Consider the following 21,079-nt stretch of genomic DNA (forward strand, 5'->3'; position numbering starts at 1 on the left):
CACAGATGCTGATTCAGTAAGTCTGGAGTGAAGTCAGGGACCTGTGTTTTTAATAATACCACCTCTGGATGTCCAGGATAAGTATTGGCTTAGGATGTTCTGCAACTTGAACGTGCATACAAATCACCCGGGATTGCAGATTCTAATTCAGGAGGTCTGGGATGAGGCCTGAGTTCCTGAATTTCTAACGTATTCCATGCGACACTGTGACTGCTGGTTCATGAACCACTTTGAAAGGCTGGGGCAGGACTAATTTGTGTTTTTTATCCTTAAAGACTTGCAAGTGACAGGCACTTGGTAGGCACTTTAAAAATGCTTGTTGAATGAGCATCAAATGACTGTGGAAAGTTACCCAACTCTAGTAAGTAGATCTTTACCATTCCAGGAAACTGGCTTAGCATTGCCAGATTTTCCAATTTTTTCTCAGGAAAAGTGAAATTATTTAATGTTTAAATGTTGTCTTAAATTTTTTTTTTAAATGCTGTGAAGAACAACAACAAAAAAAACCACTTTTTGGCCAGGTGCAGTGGTGCACGCCTGTAATCCCAGCACTTTGGGAGGCCGAGGTGGGTGGATCATCACGAGGTCGGGAGATCAAGACCATCCTGGCTAACGCGGTGAAACGCTGTCTCTACTAAAAATACAAAAAATTAGCCGGGAGTGGTGTTGGGCACCTGTAGTCCCAGCTGCCCGGGAGACTGAGGCAGGAGAATGGCATGAACCCAGGAGGCGGAGCTTGCAGTGAGCCGAGATTGCACCACTGCACTCCAGCCTGGGAGACAGAGCAAGACTCCGTCTCAACAACAACAACAACAAAAAAAAAAAGCCACTTTTTTTTGCAGTCATGTTCCATGTGCAATGTGTGCACAGGCCAGTGTGCATTCAGTAGAAAACTGTATTAGTAAATTTGAATTGACAGCCTGAGAATCAAGAGCACATCTAAGGTATTCAGTTGGATGCATCATTCCATAGAGGGGCGAGATCCCACTGCTGACACCAGTGGCACTCACTAAGTTTTCAACAGTTTCTAAGCATTTGAGGTTATGGTGTCCACGTTCACCACATGATTTTCACAGTTTCCCACCCAACCCCTAATTTTTCACAATCCCCAAAACTCACTGTGTTTTGCAAACACACATTTGTGTTACCTTCTTACCTCTGTAGCCATCTGAGTTCCAGACACATCACAACAGCATTTTCCAAAGCAAGTTCCACAGATCTCCAGTTTTATGAGTCTGAGATGGAGCTTATTAATGCAAATAGTTAATTATTTTTGGAACATTAGCTTCATCCAAATTGATCCCTTTTCCCCTAAGACTGCCAGGACACCTGGTCCTCAGTCTTCTCCACTGGTTGCTCCAACATCAGAAGGGTAAAAGTTGTGTTGTGCATTGTCCAAAAATCTGTGATGACTCCCTTGAGAGTCTAGATATTAAGGGTAGTAGGCGACTACAATAAAACAGTGTGTGTGCTTCTCTGTTGTGAATTATAACTCTATGACACTGACCTGCAGGTACAGAGGCAGAAAGAGAATCATTTCTTAACTGTAGAACAGCCATGCAATGCGGGCCTTGGTTCTGTTACTCTCCTGTATTGTTAGGTTTCATTCATTCAACAAGCATTATAAAAGTGCAAGTGTTTGACTACAAAAAAAGTGGGATGGGGAAGGTCTGTCTAGGCACTGGGAACTTGAAGAAGGAAGGTACTGGCAGCTCTGGGCCAGCTTGTTTAGAAACAGGGAAGGAGCATCTTAAATAATCCTGGTGACATAGCTCAGGAGACTTGTTTAGAAACAAGGAAGGACCATCATAAATAATCTTGACGATATGGCTCAGGAGGCTTTAGCCCTTCCAGGTGACTCTCCTCTCCTCAGTGGTGTAACAAGGTAGACATAGTGACAATCCCTGGTGTAGAACCACCAGAAGTACTTGCTAACATGCAGATTTCTGGGCCCTAGGTGCTTGAAAGTCGCCCAGTGATTCTGACTCATGCACAGTAACATTTGGTAACCACAGGTTTAAGTTTTGGCTTTGCCACTGATAGCACATGATTTGCTTAGCCTCTGAGCCTGTATTTCCCCATATGCAAAATGAAGACAATACCTACCTTGTAATGTTGCTGTGAGGATTTAAAAAATGTACACACAGTACCTTACTCAAGATCTGGACAGAGTTGTACTGAATACATATTTGTTGAAGGTATGAATGAATGATGAATGAATAATTAAGAGAACATTCGACTCACAGAATTTTTCTGTCTTTAACCACAGCCTGGCACACAGAAAATACCCTGGGCAACCGCAATAAACACAACTAAACCTTTCCTGAGATTTGGAAACTTTTTCCTAAAGTTTCAAGGAATTGTAAATGAGAAAAAAGAGTTTTAGAGAAGATGAGACATAAGCGCTGGGTAATTAATAGGTGCCCAACACAAACTTCCTGATCTGTAGAGCCTTCTATGTGAGTTGAACAGTTCTACCTGTTTAGTTAGAACAGCAGGTAGCAATCTTTGATTCTAAAAGCTAGCAATATTCTCAAGGTAATTTCATCTTCTCTTGGGTCACTTACATTTCTTTTTGTGGAAATATTAAGAACATAATTATCTTCATTACTGCCTGTCCCTACATCAGCTGTTGGGAATCCATTCTGCCTATGCTGATATTATAAGAATCTATGAAAGATATGTCTCTTGAGCATTCATTTTGATGTTCACACTCATTAAAACAGTTGTGAATTTTTCAGTAAAGGGATCTAGTCACTTTATATTATGTAACATGCACATTTAGAAAATCACTCCAAGTTGAGGTTCTCTTCTCAAAGTTTTACTGGCATGATTACAGAATAATGCCTGAGTAGCCTCCATGGTTTCAAACAGAAGAAAATTATTTTTGAAGCCCTGGTTTCTTAAAATGCTAACTGTAGGACCAATCGCAAGGGTATTTTTTTTTGTGGGGGCGGGGAATGTGTTTTGATAGCAGTAAACAATAGCTTACAGTAAATTAACTTTCAGAATTCTATACTTTTGAAGGCCCTAGCAACAGACCACCTATCAGAGCCGAAGGCAGAAACTTCCCCTTGCCACTTCCAAACAAACCTCGGCCCCCATCCCCCGCGGAAGAAGAGGTAAGAGAGTATATGTTTTTATTTTTGTTTGTTTGCTTTTTCCCTGGTAAAAGAATCACCAGAAACTCCCATTGAATGTTCTTCTATACTTTTATCTTCCATTTGTTTTATTTCATTTATTCGAAAAAAAAGTTAAAGGAGAAGATCCAGATGAACAATATGTTCTTTTTCCTTGGCATTCTTTCAGACTCTTTCAATGGCAAACGTGTGTTTTGCATTAAACAACAAGAAAAATAATCCTGTTTTTTATGTTTATGACCTTGATTCATCACTTAACTGCTCAATAAACCAGTTTTTTTATCAAGCAGGTTATTATGCTAAACTAAAGAAATTACTGTATCTGCATCTTTCCTGATTAGAGGTTCCATACTGTAAGGAACACTTATTCACAGGTATTTTTGCAACCAGCGTCATGATAAAAAGCAGTTCACACAAAATGTCTTCTATTTAGCCTCAACTAAATGACTCTGAATGCAAATTACGAAAACAAATGTTTCAAACCTCCTGGAATTGAGGTGGTGATTTATGGAAGTGATTACTCAGAAGCTTTTCTTTTCACTTACATCTGTAACTGTAAAATTTATTCAGTTTCTAAAAATTTACATTTTCAGAATTCATTAAATGAAGAGTGGTACGTTTCTTATATTACCCGACCAGAGGCAGAAGCTGCTCTTAGAAAGATAAACCAGGTATTGTGCTATAGTTTATTTTAACATAGTTATAAATATTAATGACAGAGAAGGGAACTGACTTGTCCTGAGTACCCATTACAGGCTAGTAATTCTGCTAAGTGCTATTGCTAACTGTGATACCTAGGAGACCCATTAGTGCCAGCTTCACAACTACCAGCACCCATAGCAGGGATTCCTAGGCTCGGGAATCATTAGGCTGGCAGAAGAATCTCAAGGCAGTCATTCGGCTGGCAGAATCTTAGGAGATTTGATTAATGAAAGAGTTTGTCTTGTCATATGAATCACACGGTGTCAGAAGGAGGCTCTCTTTCCCCCAAAGTTCCAACATTGTACCAGTTCTATCTTCCTCTTAACACAGATGTGCCATCCTTGTTGATGTGAAAGGACCGATATTAAAGAGACGGCAGCAACTTTTTGCTTTTTGCCCTAGACGTTTCTAGCTAGTCCTTTAATACATAAAGTCTTGAACATATTTCCCGTAGCCAGTGCCGACACTTTACCTTAAATTTATTTATCGGAAATGGGAAAGCAAAACTCTTTCATCTTTCACTTTTAAACTCTACACCAGTAGTTCTCAGTAGTAGCTGCACATTTAAATCACCTGGAGAACTTTTGAAAAATCCCGATTCCTGAGTCTCGCCTTGAGATTCTAATTATTCTGGGGTGCTGTGTCAGCTCTGGGAGTCTTCAAAACTTCCCAGGTAATTCTGATTTGAAGCCAAGACTGTGAATCACTGATCCAGAAGTATGTTTGTTTAGCAGAGATGTTCTGACAGGCTCAATTAACTTGCCATAAAAGGAACAAAGGAAAGCCATTATTGCCAACTCATGGCTATTTAAAGGTATCCTGATTTGGTATGAGGAGAAGGGAGTAGTTTAAAGGAGTCCTTACCAATTAATTCTATTTTAATATTAGATCTTTATAGCACTAATATTATGTAGCAATAATTTATTGAATGGACATTTAAAGTACAGGACAATCAAAACAGTTTAGCAAATACCAGAACAAAGAAAAGAAAACATCTGCATTCAATTTTGTTCAAGTGTCTGATGAAGGAAAGACTATCTAGGGATCACAAGGTTTTAAGAGGGTGAATTTCATGGTATTTGGGTCTTTTCTGACTTCAGATGTGGAAGAGAAAGGTTAGGGAATTAACTCACAGGAATAGTAGGAAGATATATCTTGAGTTAACCAATAAAGTTTTTGTTTCTCCTGGCCTTTTATCCACTCAACCACCCATTATTTATTACTGAACAAAAGATTCCATTTTTATAAGAGACTTTAACGAGATTGACTTGGAAATTTCTCTGATACAATCTCTGTTGCCTTTCTTAATAACAAAATAACTCATGACACATGGGATCTGTAGCTGTTTGGAGAACTGAATGTTCGTTGAATGACAGGTTTTGCACTCAAGAAGCTGCAAAGTGCAACTGACATGTTTGTCAGATCCCTGGAGGCTTGTCTACTATTCTTGCAAGCAACAAAAATATTGACTTTTACCGCTCCCATAATAACAGGAATTTATCTTTTTAGGATGGCACATTTCTGGTTAGAGACAGCTCTAAAAAAACAATAACCAATCCATATGTCCTCATGGTGTTGTACAAAGATAAAGTTTACAACATCCAGATCCGTTATCAGAAGGAAAGTCAAGTTTACTTGTTGGGAACTGGACTCCGAGGGAAAGAGGTAAGGATTTCAAATTTCAACATTTTCCCAAAGTCTTTTTTTATGCCACTCTGCATGCCTTCATGGAGCAATCTTTGGGAGTCCATGCTGTATGGCAAATTTAGAATTAAATCACATTAGTGAGAAGCCCTTCATTTATTGGAAGAGAAATAAAGCAAAATCTTTACAATGGTTACTTCTGCCATAGGATTCTTTCTTGTATATCTTTTATTCCAAATAATCATATGTATAATTTTCAAAAGCAAGAAAAAGTATGTTAACTAAAAAAACCTATTTAGATGGTGTCAAAGGCAAGTTCCTGCTATTATTCACCTCTGTGACATAATTTTAATGTAGGTTGCATTTTAAGTTGGCACCACCTGGAAAAGAGGAAAAATTAGAATATTTGCTGGGGCGATTATTCAAATACTTGGCTCATTTCTTAACAAAATGGAGCTTTGAGCTTGTGAAGATGGCCAGATTGCCAAAGAAATTCTTCTCGGTTAGGCGAAGGTTTAGATTCTCATGCCGTCACTTTTTGAGTGATAATCAGAACTGATGGAAAAAAACCCTCAGGGCTAGTTTTTTGCAGAGGAAACTAACAACTGAAGGTAATGCCCCAAACAAATTCTAAGTTCAAAGTTCCAAGAGGAGGACCAGCTGAATCAAACATGTCCAGAATGAGAAACAGCTTACCCGCAACTTCTGCTTCACATACTTCTGTTATGATAATGATAATGAATACAAAAAAAAATGCATGCTTGTGGTCAAATGTTTGAATCACTGGTTGGCAGTGGATAGAGCTGCACAGACCCTATAGAAGCAGAGGTATTTGCCCTTCAAGATGTATCTTGGTACAGTGTGGAAACACTCAAGTTCAGGCCAACCACTCATTGCAGCTCCCATGGAGGCAGGCACCTAGCAGATTAGTCTTAAAGGAAGTGCATTATCCTGTTAGGGTTCCTAGGTGAGTTGTGACCCATGTCTAGAAAAATGAATTAGGCTTTTCCCTTTCTAGCAAGCAATCAAGGCTGGGGCGATCCAGGCTATGGCTGCAAAGACTTGCCTGCTGAGCCCTTATGAGTGTGAAGGTGGCAGTGAGGACACAGCAGAGATTAGGAAGGAACCCCCGTGCCATGCTGCATATCCCACCTCTAGACGCCATGAACTGTGTCTGACCTCCTGAGTCCTTATACTTCCTAACACTGTTAACGACTAGGGGTGAAACGAGACACAGAAACCAAAACCAAAACCAAAAACAGCAACCCAAGGCAAGAATATTGTAATCGTGACTATGTACATGACCCCTTCATATGAAGTTAAAAATATATGCTTTTCAAATTACATATATATATATATGTATATACACACACACACATGCACACATATTTTATCTTTTTTTTTTTTTTTGAGATGAAGTTTCCTTCTTGTCCCCCAGCCTGGAGTGCTGCAATGGTGCAATTTTGGCTCACTGCAACCTCTGCCTCCCAGGTTCAAGCAATTCTCCTGCCTCAGCCTCCCAAGCAGCTGGGATTACAGGCGCACGCCAGCAAGCCCAGCTAATATTTTTGTATTTTCTAGTAGAGACAGGGTTTCACCATGTTGGTCGGGCTTGTCTCAAACTCCTGACCGCAGGTGATCCACCGCCTTGGCCTCCCAAAGTGCTGGGATTACCAGCGTGAATCACCGCACCCGGCCCATATTTTATCTTTTATCTATAGTTTGTTGGATGTTTATGGGAAATTTTTTTTCAAAGTTCTATAGCAGAAATCATTAAACTAATTGCCACATTTACATTTTTTCCCACAATCCTCATCACTTGAAGAGGCAGGATATATTATGCAGATAAAAAACTGAAGGTGAAGTTCCTGCTTTTCATTCCAATGTTGACTCATCTCCCTATCTTGACTCTTTCAGGACTTTCTGTCTGTGTCAGATATTATTGACTACTTCAGGAAAATGCCACTTCTGCTCATTGATGGGAAAAACCGAGGTTCCAGATACCAGTGCACATTAACGCATGCAGCAGGGTACCCATAGCAAGTTATAGCCGAGCAAATGAACCATCCTCCTGCCTCTGTTGCCAACACGAGATCAACCAGCCTTGGTCAATGGACAAACACTTAGGACTGAACTGAACCCCTCCCCATGAACACAAAGGTTTTATCCTTCCCTTTAAAAACAGTGTTTGAAATGAAGACTGTCAAATATCCCATAATTTATTTATTCTTCTTCAGTGTTTGTAAAGTGCATAAGTCATGTTCACACTTGAAGTCTACTAGTGCACAGTAATAATTCATTTTTTAAAAGTTTTTTTAATGCCCATTTCAAAATACAATAGTTTACACAGCTACAGAAACAATTTGGGGCAAGTTTTAAAACACTGAAACAGTAATAGTTATTGGTATCACATAAAACTGATTTTCTTACAGCCAAACCTCTGTCAGTCAGAGGCATTCATTAGTTTTATATATGTAATTTGAAAATTACTAAACCTCATTTTCTCAGCAGCAATAATTTAAGAGGCTTCAAAAATATAATTTCACTCTTACTTATTTGGTATTTTTTTCCTGGGGGGATTTTTATGTAATTTTTTATGAAAAGATAAATGCATGTTGAGATAACTTCTGGGATTAAAATAGTCTTTTGCTTTACTTTTTTGGTTTCCTAAAACAACTTTATTGACTTTTAGTCCATACTGTTATATTTTCGTCTTAAAGAAAATTTAAACTACAAATACCAAAACATTTTAAATTAGGGATGAGACTTTGGTGTATCGTGGGTCTATGTTTAATGAATACATCTGGGGTTAAATTGGCGTTTCTTCACATCTCCACACCCACACTAACCATTACACCTCCCCACCAACCTTCTCTCAACCCCAAAAGCATTGTCCAGGGACATAGATTTTACCAAAGGCTCCCTGGGAGGATGAGGGAGCAACACTTTAGATAAATCTGATCAGACTTTCTTATTAGATATGGCTCTTCTATCTCTTGTTATCCCCCTGACAGCTCTGCCATAAAGTCCCTTCTCCTCATCCTTCCCAAACAGGTTGTATAAGTGCTTTGAAGTAATTAAACTCTTTCCTTCAGTTTACAAATCTCACTTAACAAAAAATATAGGCATTCAGCCAGATTAAAAAACTGGTATTCAGCCAAATAGTGACAATCAGTTGTTCTTCAAGTTTTTCCCTTTGGGACCTTGGTTGTTATTGCACAACTTTTATTAGCAACAGTTTTTGGTATCTCTGCTTAATCTGCAAGTTTTTGAAATGGAAAAGAGTATCTTGCATCTTCATTTTCATGAGCTAATAAAAGGGGTATTGGAAGGAATCTAAGAAGTCACCATTTTAAAACTGATGATATGTTAAGATAAGGAGTATGCGGAATGTAGAGACTTTTAACTGGTGAAAATGATGTTTCACAAAATCTCATCCTTAATAACCAGAAGTTCTCAGTTAGGGTCCAAAACTTGGGAGTTCTAAGGCTGAAAACTCTGCATTCATTTACATGTCTATACAATAGGCTATTCAGCAAGTGTTTACTTAGTGGCTCTTCTGTGGTAAACAAGTGAGCTAGGTGCAAGGTAATAAGGATAGCATACACCACAGGTTCTAGTATCGAGTAAGCTCAACTTGTCTTGCTTCACCGTATTCTATCCTTACGATTCAAAAATATCTAAAATGAAGGACCTGATCGATTTCAAAGCAACTATTTGGTAGTGAATCATGTTTATAAAACAAACCAAAGCTCATTTTAAGTCTCTTAGTGGAAAGGGCCATTAGGATTAAGATGTTCTATTCCACGGCTATGACTGAAATCAGTATTGGGAAGCTAATGTTTTCATGACTAGCATTCTCTCTCTGTTCAAGCACTGGCAACTCCTTTTTGCCGGGCCTTGCCTCTTTTGGCCACAGGCCTGTATATGACCCCAGGTGCATCAATCACAGGTGCTCAGAACTCTGCTCAGTGATAAATAGCTTACTAAAGCTGGGTCAGTCAGGGTCACTCTCTGGAATATTAAACATGAAGCCTGAGACAAGATCTCTTTTTTTTTTTTTTTTGAGACGGAGTCTCGCTCTGTCACCCAGGCTGGAGTGCAGTGGCATGATCTCGGCTCACTGCAACCTCCGCCTCCCGGGTTCAAGCAATTTTCCTGCCTCAGCCTCCTGAGTAGCTGGGACTACAGGAGCCTGCCACCACGCCCAGCTAATTTTTGTATTTTTAGTAAAGATGGGGTTTCACCATGCTGGTCAGGCTGGTCTTGAACCCCTGACCTTGTGATCCACCCACCTCGGCCTCCCAAAGCACTGGGATTACAGGCAGGAGCCGCTGCGCCCGGCCAAGATCTCTCTTTTATCTGGGGTTCACAAAAGGCGATGCTGTACTCTTGGAGCTGCCTGCTGCCCTGCAACTATTCCGATTTACCAATTATCTGGAAGAACCAGTCTACAATAGAAGAGAATGAAGCCAACACACAAAAACACAGTAAAAGGATAAACAAATTAGTGGGATCCCTGAAATCTATTCCAACCATGGGCTTCCAAGTCACATGACTCAATATAATGCTTCAGCTGGTTGAATTGTGCTTGGCGTTCACTACCAGGAGAGTTCTGACTAATAGCACTCATACCATCAATTAATAATTTAGTAGCTCTCTTTCAACCTGAGCCAAAATCAAGCATAAGCTAAAGGATAAGCAGTGACCCACGGCCAATTTCCTATGTCATACGCTTGCCATTACTAAAGTAAGTTAAGCCATTCTTCAAAACATTAAACAGCCTTCAAGAACATGAACTGCTTGTTTACAACATTATTTTTATTTTGTTTTAAATTATACATATACAAATTAGTAAACTCAACTCTCCCAAGTATTTGTTACTTCAACAATAAAAACAGAAACTCGTAACAAATAAGAAATCAGCAGAAAAACTGTTAGAAACGAGGGATATATCTGATATTTTAGACTCTTCAAAGAGGGGGTTGTTTTCTTTCTGCTTCTGTTAAGTTCTCAGTCTTGACGGGATGATTAAAATGTAGGATAAGGTCACAAAGCAATAACTGGGAGAGCTCTGTAAAACAAAACAGGAGATATTATATTGTAGCACATATGTCATTAAAAAAACTACTATTGCTTTAAGTAGCTATTTCTTCCTAGTTCCTAATTTAGTTTTTCCCAAGTGATTAGTGATAAAACCACAATTTAAGTGTGTCTCATTCTGACTTAAAATAAGATTTATGTATTAGAAAATAAGCATGACATAAAAACTTACTAAAAGTGTGCTCTTTAGCCCAACTTCTCAGCTATATTACTAAACTGCAACTTGATTTATACAAATTTGATTTGTATGGTTTTAACTTATTTTTACCTATGTTATACATGCATATAGTACCAAGAATCAGACAAGTCTAAGGCACATTACAAAAAATTGCAGTTCCAATCTCCCAGAAGCAACCAATTTCAATTTTTTTTTGTTTTGTTTTTTAAGCTCATTTTGCTTTTGTTGCTTTGGTCATTTCAGTGTGTCTGTTTTGAGTATTGTTATTGGGGGGAGGGGTGCAATGGTGTTTACCTCCGTATCTCTAAATTTTTTGCGATTTTTTTTTTTTTCAATTTTCAGTGTTACCTGCCTCTGACACAGAAGATTAAGAGACAGCTCTTTCACACACCCTCTTCTCTCCCAATATACTTCAGGAAAAATTTTTGCTTAGCTCAATTATCTAATGTTTAAATGTTAATTATACAAATACTCTTCACAGCTGAGTCTTGTCATATGACATTTTTCCTTCCTGCACGCAACCCACCAGAGTTAATGTGTTTTTTCATTGCTGCAATATCAGAAATAATATTGCTGCATTATCAGAAATGTCCCCCAACTGAGTAAATTTGCTCTTGGGTTATTCAACACCTTAGCTATGCTATTGTTAAATGTCTCTCCTCTCCTGGAGCCTTCTGATTTGCTCCAATCTGAACTGATTGCTTATTAGCACTGCTGTACAGTTGGTATCTTGGGAACTCCCTTCACCAATATCCTTGAGACTCCTTTTATCCCTCCATTCTGTGGAGTGCCCTTTCCCCCAAATTCCTGTGTCTCTTTTTGATCTGTTCCCTTGTTTGGTGACACATAGGCTCAGTAACTATTGGAATAAAATTATATGTCTGAAAATTCCTCTACACTAATCCTTAATTAGAAGGTTGACTCGCTATGGAAATCTAGATTGGAAATCTCATTTTTTCAGATTTCCAAAGGCACTGCTGCATTGCTTTCTAGGTTCCAGTGAAGCTGGAGTCATATGAGAACTTTCAAATGATTGTTTTGTTTTCAGAAGCTTTACAGATCTTTTTGTTCTCTCAGTAGACTGAAATTTCACAACACTCTGCCTTGGTATGAGCTTATTTTCATCCACTGTGGTGGACTCTCTCATTGTAGAAACTCATGCCCTTCAGCCCTGGAAAATTTTCTCTATTTCCTTAATGAATTGCCCGTCATTCATTGTCTATGTTCTCTCTTTCTAACACCCTTATTTGTTGGATGTTGGACTCCCTTCACTTATCTAATCCTTCTCCTCCCCATCATCAACACTTTCCATCTCTGTTTTGTTTACACTCCAGAGGAATTTCTTCATTTTACCTTTCAACCTATCAAGTTTTTCATTTCTACAGTCACACTTTTAATTTCCAAGAGCTCCTTCTTGTTCTCTGAATATTTTTTATAGTATCTGGTTCCTTTTTCATGGATACAGTATCTTCTCTCCTCTCTGAATATTAATAATTTCTTGAAGTTTTCATCTCCCCTCATTATTTCTGTTTCTTCCTCATTGAATCTGTTGATTTTTTCTCTGCTTTTCATATAAGATGTGCTTCTCAAATATCTGTTGTGTCTTAGTTGCCCATATTTAAGACTGTGATACTAAAAAGACAATTGGAAGTTCTGCACCTGTGGTACTCAATAATGTGGGATGATCTGGCTGGGTTATTTTGTTGGGAGAACCTCTGCTATTAGTATCTTTAGATCTTTTACCTTGGACTGGTCAGATTCCTGAGAGAAAAATCTACTTGGAGGGTATAAATCTGGCTGCCAGTATTTTGGTAGCCCAAAGAAGAAAAAAAAATCCTGGGAGTCTTGTAATTTGGTATGTAAACTTTGTTTCAATATCCTTCTTTACAGTATAGTACTTTCCCTCAACCTATGACTAGTGACTCCAGGGTAGATAGCCTTGTTTTAACCTCAAGTCTTTTATCACAGTGAAGGGATAGCTGCCCAGCTATGCAGAGGGCAGAAGAGACCTCAGGGATCTACAATTCTTATATATTTAACTAGTCCTTCTGTTATTATTCAAATTTCACCCCTACTTTCAGAAGATTCTGGTGCCACCATGAATTGAGTCATAGGGGCTATTTTTGGCTTTACCCAGCCAGCTTAGGGTTCAGATTTTCGGACTTTGGGGTTCAGACTTGTCTATTTGCTTCTCCATTTGCCTTTTGTTTTGTTATCTCTTATTGGAATCTCTTTACTTGTGGATTTTTGTCTCTTTAAAAATCAGTTAAATTTAAATCTCAGGTCTATCACTGACTAGTTGCTTGACCTTGAAAAAGTTAAATCTCTCTATTTACACATCTGTAAATGCCAATGGCAACAGTTCCTACCTTATACGATTATTATGAAGACAGTTCATTTATGCAGAGTTCTTAGAAGAGTCCTGGATTATGGTAAATGCTGTAAGGGTTGGCTGCTGACATTATTATTTAGGGGATGAAGTGAGGGTGCACAGAGTGTTCATTTAATCCTCTACATTTACCAGAAGTCTACCTTCCTAGTGTAGCTCTACAGGTCCCTCAGAGCCTAACTGCCTGACCTACCATACAATGTCTCAAGAAAACATCTCTCATAGTTATTACATTTTATTTCAGGAAAGATTATTCTCCAAACTAGAACAATTAGAGTTTGGGGGGAATCTAAAGCTTAACTGTTTTAAATGAGTTCAAGCATCCAGAACCATTTATTCATTTAATAAACATTTTTCAAGAATCTAATCAATCGAGCCACGGTGTTAAGTACTAGAAATACCCGTAAGGAGCTTACAGTTGAGCAGGGATAAGAAAAGTAAGGAAATATGCAATTATAAAATAGTATAACAGGTGATAGCAAAGGGCAGAAAGGATAACATGCTGGCTCAAAAAAAGTTTTCCAATGTAAGTGACCTTGACTACTAGTAGTTAACCTGGTGTGTTGGAGATGGGGTATAGCAATGGGATTTCAGAAGGACAAGTATGTGTTCAAGTAGATACAGAAAAGCACTTGTGGATATGCAAATAGTTCAGTATGGCTAGAGCACAGAACATGCAGGAAGAACAGAGTGAGAGACTAGAGAGGAAAAGAGGGGCCTGATCTGAGCAGGTCATATAGTCCATTCTAAGATGTTTAGATTTTATCCTAAGGACAATGGTGAGTCAGTGAGGGTTTTCTGCAGATTGACATTTTAGAGGGAGAATCTTCACTGTGGTGTTGAGGCTGGTTTTGAGAAATGATGAATTAAAGGTAGTCAGATTTCTTAATATGCACTGCAAATTTGTGAAATACATAGCATAAAGCACTTCCCAAACTTATTTGGCTATAAGAACATGGACTCTGTTCTACTGTACACCATCTATTAACATCTCTTGAAACGGCAGGGTTCTCAGATCAAAGTCCCGGAAATGCTGTCCTAGGGAGAATACATGGAAAAAGCATAATAGGCACTCACTATTTGGTGCCTAACTAACGGCCACGCCCTCTTCTTCTTGGTGTCACAGCTTGATTTTGTTTGAGGTGTTCCTTTCCCCAGCTCCTGTAGTAAGTTCTGACTGGTCCAAACTGGTCTTGGCAATCCCAGTCCCCTTAGCTGTGGCTGCTGTAAGCATCAGCATATGATGCAAATCTGGCCAATGAAAGGGAAATGTGCTGGAGGGATCTGGGAAAAGACTTATAAAAAGAGACTGTCTATATATCACCACCTCTGAAGGTAATGACCATGAGGAGTGATAGAGTGAACATGACAGAGCAGAAAGATGGAAAGAGCCTGGTCCCTGACAAAATCTTTAAACCTCTTAATTAACTTTAGGGCTGGGCTACCTTGGATCTTCTTGTTTTTCCTTATTGTATAAGTCAGGTTAGTTTTTTGTTATTTACAGATGTAGGCCTCATAACCGACACAAGCTATCTTTAAATACCCAAGAGTTGTTTTAAAAAGAATAACTACATATTCAGTGTAGTTTTCATGGTTAGAAACAGGACTCTCAGGTGAAAGCAATAGGAGAACAGATTTCAGCTAGCCCGTGAGAAGGAATTGTTTAAAATGGAATGGATTGACTAGTGAGACAGGAAGTTCCCCAGAATAAGAAATGTTTGGTCAGGGATAGATAATACCTAGAAATATTCAATCACGGCCGGGTGCGGTGGCTCACCCCTATAATCCCAGCACTTTCGGAGGCTGAGGCAGGCAGATCACCAGGTCAGGAGATCGAGACCATCCTGACTAACACAGTGAAACCCCGTCTCTACTGAAAATACAAAAAATTAGCTGGGTGTGGTGGCGGGCGCCTGTAGTCCCAGCTACTCAGGAGGCTGAGGCAGGAGAATGGCGTGAACCTGGAAGGCAGAGCTTGCAGTGAGCTGAGATGGTGCCACTGTACTCCAGCCTGAGCGAGACTCCATCTCAAAAATAAATAAATAAATAAATATTCAATCACATAAGTTTTCTTGGGATAAAATAACAGAATATGTCTGTGAGGTGAGCGACTAAACATCATGACCTATAAGGTCTAATCCTAGTATATGAATCTGTTTAAAATGAAGAAGCTTTAAGTCACAGAATCCAATTTATATTTTTAATTTGGGATGAACCTTAGGGGCTTAGTAAGAATTCATAAAGACAATGAATTTTGCTGAATGTGACATAGTCTTATAATGGTGTGTTGAAGGGAAGGAAGGGAAGTAAAATTTACAGAGGTTAGATAACCTGATAAGCTTGTTAGTGTCAGGGATGGGAATTCAGGTCTGCTAACTCCAAAGTCGAACATAATTCATCTTTAGAGATCTAGTTCACTTACACTGAAAACATTTCTTAAGAAATAGAGAAATCCTAATTAGTGGGCAAAATTTATTTATACCCCCGCAGAAACATAAATTGGCTCTACCATTTATTTTATAACAATGACATGCAAACATTTTAGTGATTCAATACTTACCTTTTATCTTCTTCAACTCCAAAGAAATTGTGTTAATATTTTTAATTACTTTGTCCACATTTAGCTTATGATCAGTAGCACTCTTCTTACCCATCTAATTTTAAAAGAAAAACAGAAACAATGTATAAATCAGTATTTATGTGTACTTTTAAAATATTTACATTTTCAGTATTTCTATAAATCCGTTATTTCAGAAATAATTATGAAACAAATCTTTATAAATGGTAGAAATCTAACATCAAAAGGCATCAATGTGTTAGGTAATATTTTTCCAACTGAAAACTCCAACTGGAATTCGTAGGATTCCTCAATCAAACCATATCCACGAGAGAGGGCTTACAATAGAAATAAATACGTCCCCTCTTCAGAAAGTCTCAGCCCTTATAAACTACCTTACAATTTAGCATTTGTGTTAAGATCTTCTCTAATTTTGTTTATGTAAGTCCACGTCTTTTTCTAACTTACTTTTGAATAACAGGGCCCACATATGATTTAAGTACACATTGAAACTCAAAAAGAATTTGATTATAATTCGTTAAGAGGGTAACTCAATTATAATCCACTAAGAGGGTGGCAAATGGCTAGTTTGGTTTTGGGAGTTAGGGTAACAGACATTTTGATTTTGGTTAACTGAAATGTATAAATCAATGCATTACTATGTTATACAGTACCTGTATATAACCAATTGTGTCAGATACAAACATACAGAGAGGTGGTTCACTAGAAACTAGTCTTAAGCTGTTCAATCTCTCAAAACGACTTGAAAAACTTGATCTCAATTACCATACACAACTCCAGCAGTGTGAAAGGTAGGCATTTGTGGGTCAACTCGCTTCTCCAAAATAATGAAAACAAACTAACCTTTAAGTCAGTCCTTGCCTCTACCTTTTCCTGAGCAGGGAGAATTTCTCCAATTTCTCTCATTACAGAGCCACTGTAAAAGAACTAATTTTGTTTCCCAGACATTAGTAAAATGTGCTTTGCATCTACCCCCAAGACCCTATTCTCCGGGATGTCAGTTATCTTCCCTGGGCATGCCAAACCAAGAGTCAAGTTGGAAGGAAAAAGATGATATTTTAACATGGGGTGGAGTGGTGGAATTAAAGAACTTCAAAAACGAGGAAAAAGTTTTCCAAAAAGAGTAAACTAGAAACTAAATGGTTGTAGATCCCAAGACAGTGGCCTCTCTCCACTCTGGGGTCCGGTTCTCCAGGGCCCGCGAGTGCCCAGCGGGTGGCTGGGGTGAGGGCACAGCAGCATGTGGCTGGGACTCGACTGGAGGCAGGACAGGGTTAGGTCAAGCCCTTCCCAGGGAGCTCGGCCAGGCCACTACCCAGAAAGGAGAGGCGGCTCCAACAGCAATCCACCGGGAGTGGGGAAGCGGAGACCAGACTGTAGGGGCCGAAGGAATGGGGGGTCAGAAGCCAGGATGCCCCGACTCAAGGCCTGATACCACTAAAGCGCCATCTCCGGGCCACAGGACGCCGCCCAGGCCCTCAGCCCTGCGGAGCCATCGTTAGCACCGCAGGTTCTACTCCGAAAGCCCAGCCTCCACCTTGGCCCAACCGACACCCGGGAGGAGCCCCAGATCTTTGGGGCCCTCAGCGACCCAACCGCCCATGAAGACCCCCCAGATCTTTGGGGCCGTGAGCAGCCCAACCACCCGCTCAACGGCCAAAGATGGAGTCTGAGGCACCTGGAAGTTTCCACAGTCCTCGCCCTCCCACACAGGATTTGGAATGAAGCTTAGGGGCTTGCTAAGTTTCTTGCCAAGTGGACAGGATTAGGGCAACGTAAAATGCCCTCAGGGCGACCCCGGCCTAGGGAGAGACACCAGCCGCCCGGCCCAGCCAGCCAGCCGCCCCCTTCTCTGCCCAACCGACACCCAGGGAGAGGCTCCGAGGCCAGCCTGGCCCACTGCCCACCCGTTGGGTGGTGGAAGATAGAGCTTCGGGCAGCCTGGAAATTTCAGCGGTCTTCACCCTCCCAAACCAGATCGGGATCCTTCAAGACAGAGCAGCCGGCACTACCCACCCAGCCAACCGTCACCGAGGTTCTGACAGGAGCAGGGAGCCGACTGGGAAGGCGAAGAGGCGCCCCCGATTGGCCAGCTTCTCCGCCTGCGGCATCCTGGGAGTTGTAGTCCCAGGCAAGGCCTCTACGGAGAAGGTTCTGGATATCGCGTTACAACTGACTCGCGCTGCCACTTGGGCGGAAAAAACACTGACTTTCCCTGCCCGCTATGTGCCAGGCCTTTGCAACCCTTATCTGCATTTAAGTTGCACAAGATAGCGGTAGCGTTAAGTGCGGACTCTGGAATAAAGCCGCTTGGGTTTGAATCCTATTCTATCACCTGCTTAGTTGTATAAATGCAGATAAGCGATTAACCATTCAGAGTGCAGATGTCCTCACCTATCGTGTGGAACGATAATAACTGCCTTCCAGTATTAGTTTGAGGGTTAAGTTAGATAATGCATCAGAGGTGCTTGGCAGATAACAAGCGCCCAGAACTGTTAGCTATTATTATTCCTATAACATTTTATAGGAATGATAATAGTAAAGAGTAGCATGAATAAAGAGATGGAAGGTGGTTTTTTTGCTAAGCCGAGAAGCTGGGATTCAAGCCGTCTTTTGCTTGACTCCAGAGGAAATCTCTGCCACTGCAACCTTTGAGGCAGGCCCAAAGATTTTTCTTCGTGCTCTGGGAAATTGAGGAGTTTAGGCCTTCAGTACAAGGTGCTATACGACAAGTGTTTGCTGTGTCTATGCCTCCCCTATAGTACACACCAGCCTCTGGAACCATCACCTTCCTGAAAGCCCACATCACAATTGTTGGGTATTTTATATCCAATTTCCTTCACTTTAACACTGCAGAATTTGTTGTCGAATGCAATTACCTAGATGAGGAGGGACAGAGTAGAACAGAGCTTAATGATAACCAGTTGTATGATCTTAGAAAAGAATATCTTCCTTATTCTGAGTCTCCGTTTCCTCATTTGTTTTCTTATGAGAGTGATGGGCTAAACCAGTAGTTCCTAAATTGTACTCACTGCTGGGCCACTGTTAAGATTCTGTGCTTATGGCATTCATATTATTATTACCTTCTCCTAAACACCTTATTTTCTCCTGTGGTTATCTACAGGGAGTTTCTAAAAGTGAAGAAGTTTTTAATGATAATCAGCTTCATAAAATACGAAGCTATATTATTACCTTCATATTTTAAATCTACTTATTTTTAAAATTTAAATCTACTTAAAAATATTTATATCACTAATGTTAAATAGAATACAACACAAAGTCAGGCGAGGCATGGTGGCTCACGTCTGTAATCCCAGCACTTTGGGAGGCTGAGGCGGGTGTATCACGAGGTCAGGAGTTTGAGACCAGCCTAGCCAACATGGTGAAACCTCGTCTCTACTAAAAATACAAAAAATTAGCTGGGTGTAGTGGCAGCAGCCTGTAATCCCAGCTACTCGGGAGGCTAAGGCAGGAGAATCGCTTGAACCCGGGAGGCGGAGGTTGCAGTGAGCCGAGATCGCACCACTGCACTCTAGCCCAGGCAACAGAGTGGGACTCCGTCTTAAAACAAACAAACTGACAAAACTCATAAAGTCATTGGAAAAATAAAGACAGTGAAAATAAGGCATATTTTAAATCATGTATATATGCTCGCAGCCAGATACAGTGTTTTCTGCAGCCTGATCTTTTTTGTTAAAATGGGTTCTTGTTAAGTGTTAGAGAAGTGTTAAAGACAGTCTAGCACAAACCAAGACTTTCTTCTTGATATAATTAGAATGACTGAAAGAGTTAGAAGAGGAATACAAATATGGGGAGAACCAACATAGGGTAAAGCAACATTTATTTCCTAAATTAAGGACATTAATAATATAAAACCAAGCAAAAAGAACTGTCCTCGTTGTGTAATAAAAGCAAGGATAATTTAACATCAAAACAGAGGGAAGAAAATAAAAGGAGGAGGGTCTTAACTTCAGAAAAAGACTAGCTTGACAGAAAGCTTACAGGATATATCCTTTCTCCCCCTCATTTATTTTGATGATGAAGAAGTAAAAACTTCTTCACTTTTAGAAACTCCCTGTGGATAACTGCAGGAGAAAATAAGATGTTTAGGAGAAGTAGGTGGGTGGAGATAGCATTAAGACTGAGAATCCTAACAATCAAGTGATGGGCACTAGGGTTGGCAGGTTGGAGCATCCCGTTGTCCCAAGCACACTGAACTCATTTTTGGGTTCATTGAGTGTTTGCAGGAGCTATCATAGCTCTACTACCTGTGAATTAGAATCCACAGGATTTTTTTTGGCAGAATCTAAAGGTCTTGGATCCATCCAAAGTGCTGACTGCTTCTTATGAATACATGCAAACTACTGCTATTTGGAATATATCATCATTAAGCCATTAGTTATTCACAAATAAAAATCAACTTTGTGTTCCTTTTAAATAAGAGTTCTAAGGGGGAAAAAAGAGATTAAAAAACTCAGATAAAGATAGATTTAATAATGTATTTCTCTCTATAAGACTGTCTTGGAGCAGTGATGACTACTTATTGCAGTGTTTTCTCTCCTTAAATAACTATAGATTTTGTCTCTTTGGGTTTTTTTTCCGCCCTAATAAAATGAAAGCTTAAAAGTATGGTTTGCTACTCAGGGCTAGAGACTGTTACAGCTAAGGTCCTAAAAAAAAAATCTATCTTCCTTAATAAGTTTGCAAATACAACACTATACTGGAACCCAACACAGGTTGCAGTTGTTGATTCTAATGTTAATCAAACAAAAGGATTAAAAACTGGTAAATGCTCCCATGAAGAGAAAAAGGTGCTGCAGACCAGCAAGGTGATCAAGCATTTTATGGAGTTGCGTGTGTGCACCTCTGCTAATTTTATTACAGATTCTTGACATAAAGTCTTCATTTCCAGGAAAACAAATAGAGTAAATTATCTCACTTCTTCCACTAGATCTCAGGGTTCCCATTTTCCTCCTGTCTGTTCATTATCAATTAAGAGTGCTGGCCTCTGTGTCTAGGGACTGGCTCCCTGCTGGAGCATCAACCCCCTTTTGAACCTGACTTTGTACAACCCCTGTGTGCACTAATTTGGGAGGCAGCAACATAAGCACGTGTTGGATCATTACCTGGGGAGCATGACCAGCATTTGAAAGTTTAAGCAGATTCCTGTGTATCCGAACAACTATTGTGTTCCCCAAAGTCAATCACTTAAGGCAAACAAGAAGCACGCTGACCTCTGCTACCCTGGTGTGAACTAAAAGCTGGAGTCCCTGCCCACTGTCTTCTTTGAGTAGCTGATGTTTTATTATCCATTTTCTTATTATCCATTTTCTTTTTCTTTAGGA

At 39.8% G+C, this 21,079-nt stretch overlaps 2 protein-coding genes across 2 annotated transcripts in view; one reads left to right on the forward strand and one right to left on the reverse strand.

Moving 5' to 3' along the window:
- LCP2 (lymphocyte cytosolic protein 2) overlaps positions 1 to 8,140 on the forward strand; it is a 49,370-nt gene extending 41,230 nt beyond the window's left edge. Inside the window, exons 18-21 of the mRNA XM_008015274.3 lie at positions 3,028 to 3,122; positions 3,734 to 3,811; positions 5,352 to 5,507; positions 7,404 to 8,140. Coding sequence (XP_008013465.1) covers positions 3,028 to 3,122; positions 3,734 to 3,811; positions 5,352 to 5,507; positions 7,404 to 7,526 — 452 coding nt within the window. The 3' untranslated portion in view covers positions 7,527 to 8,140. The remainder of the gene's footprint in view (positions 1 to 3,027; positions 3,123 to 3,733; positions 3,812 to 5,351; positions 5,508 to 7,403) is intronic.
- Positions 8,141 to 10,286: 2,146 nt separating this feature from the next.
- On the reverse strand, positions 10,287 to 18,784 carry C23H5orf58 (chromosome 23 C5orf58 homolog). The gene is given in 5 exon segments (XM_037982128.2): positions 10,287 to 10,476; positions 10,478 to 10,560; positions 15,717 to 15,810; positions 16,578 to 16,661; positions 17,751 to 18,784. Coding segments are annotated over 4 exon segments (345 nt in total). The 5' UTR covers positions 16,641 to 16,661; positions 17,751 to 18,784; the 3' UTR covers positions 10,287 to 10,371.
- Between the last annotated feature and the right edge of the window lie 2,295 nt (positions 18,785 to 21,079).

The sequence above is a fragment of the Chlorocebus sabaeus genome, chromosome 23 (genome assembly GCF_047675955.1).
Source record: "Chlorocebus sabaeus isolate Y175 chromosome 23, mChlSab1.0.hap1, whole genome shotgun sequence".
Lineage (NCBI taxonomy): Eukaryota > Metazoa > Chordata > Mammalia > Primates > Cercopithecidae > Chlorocebus > Chlorocebus sabaeus.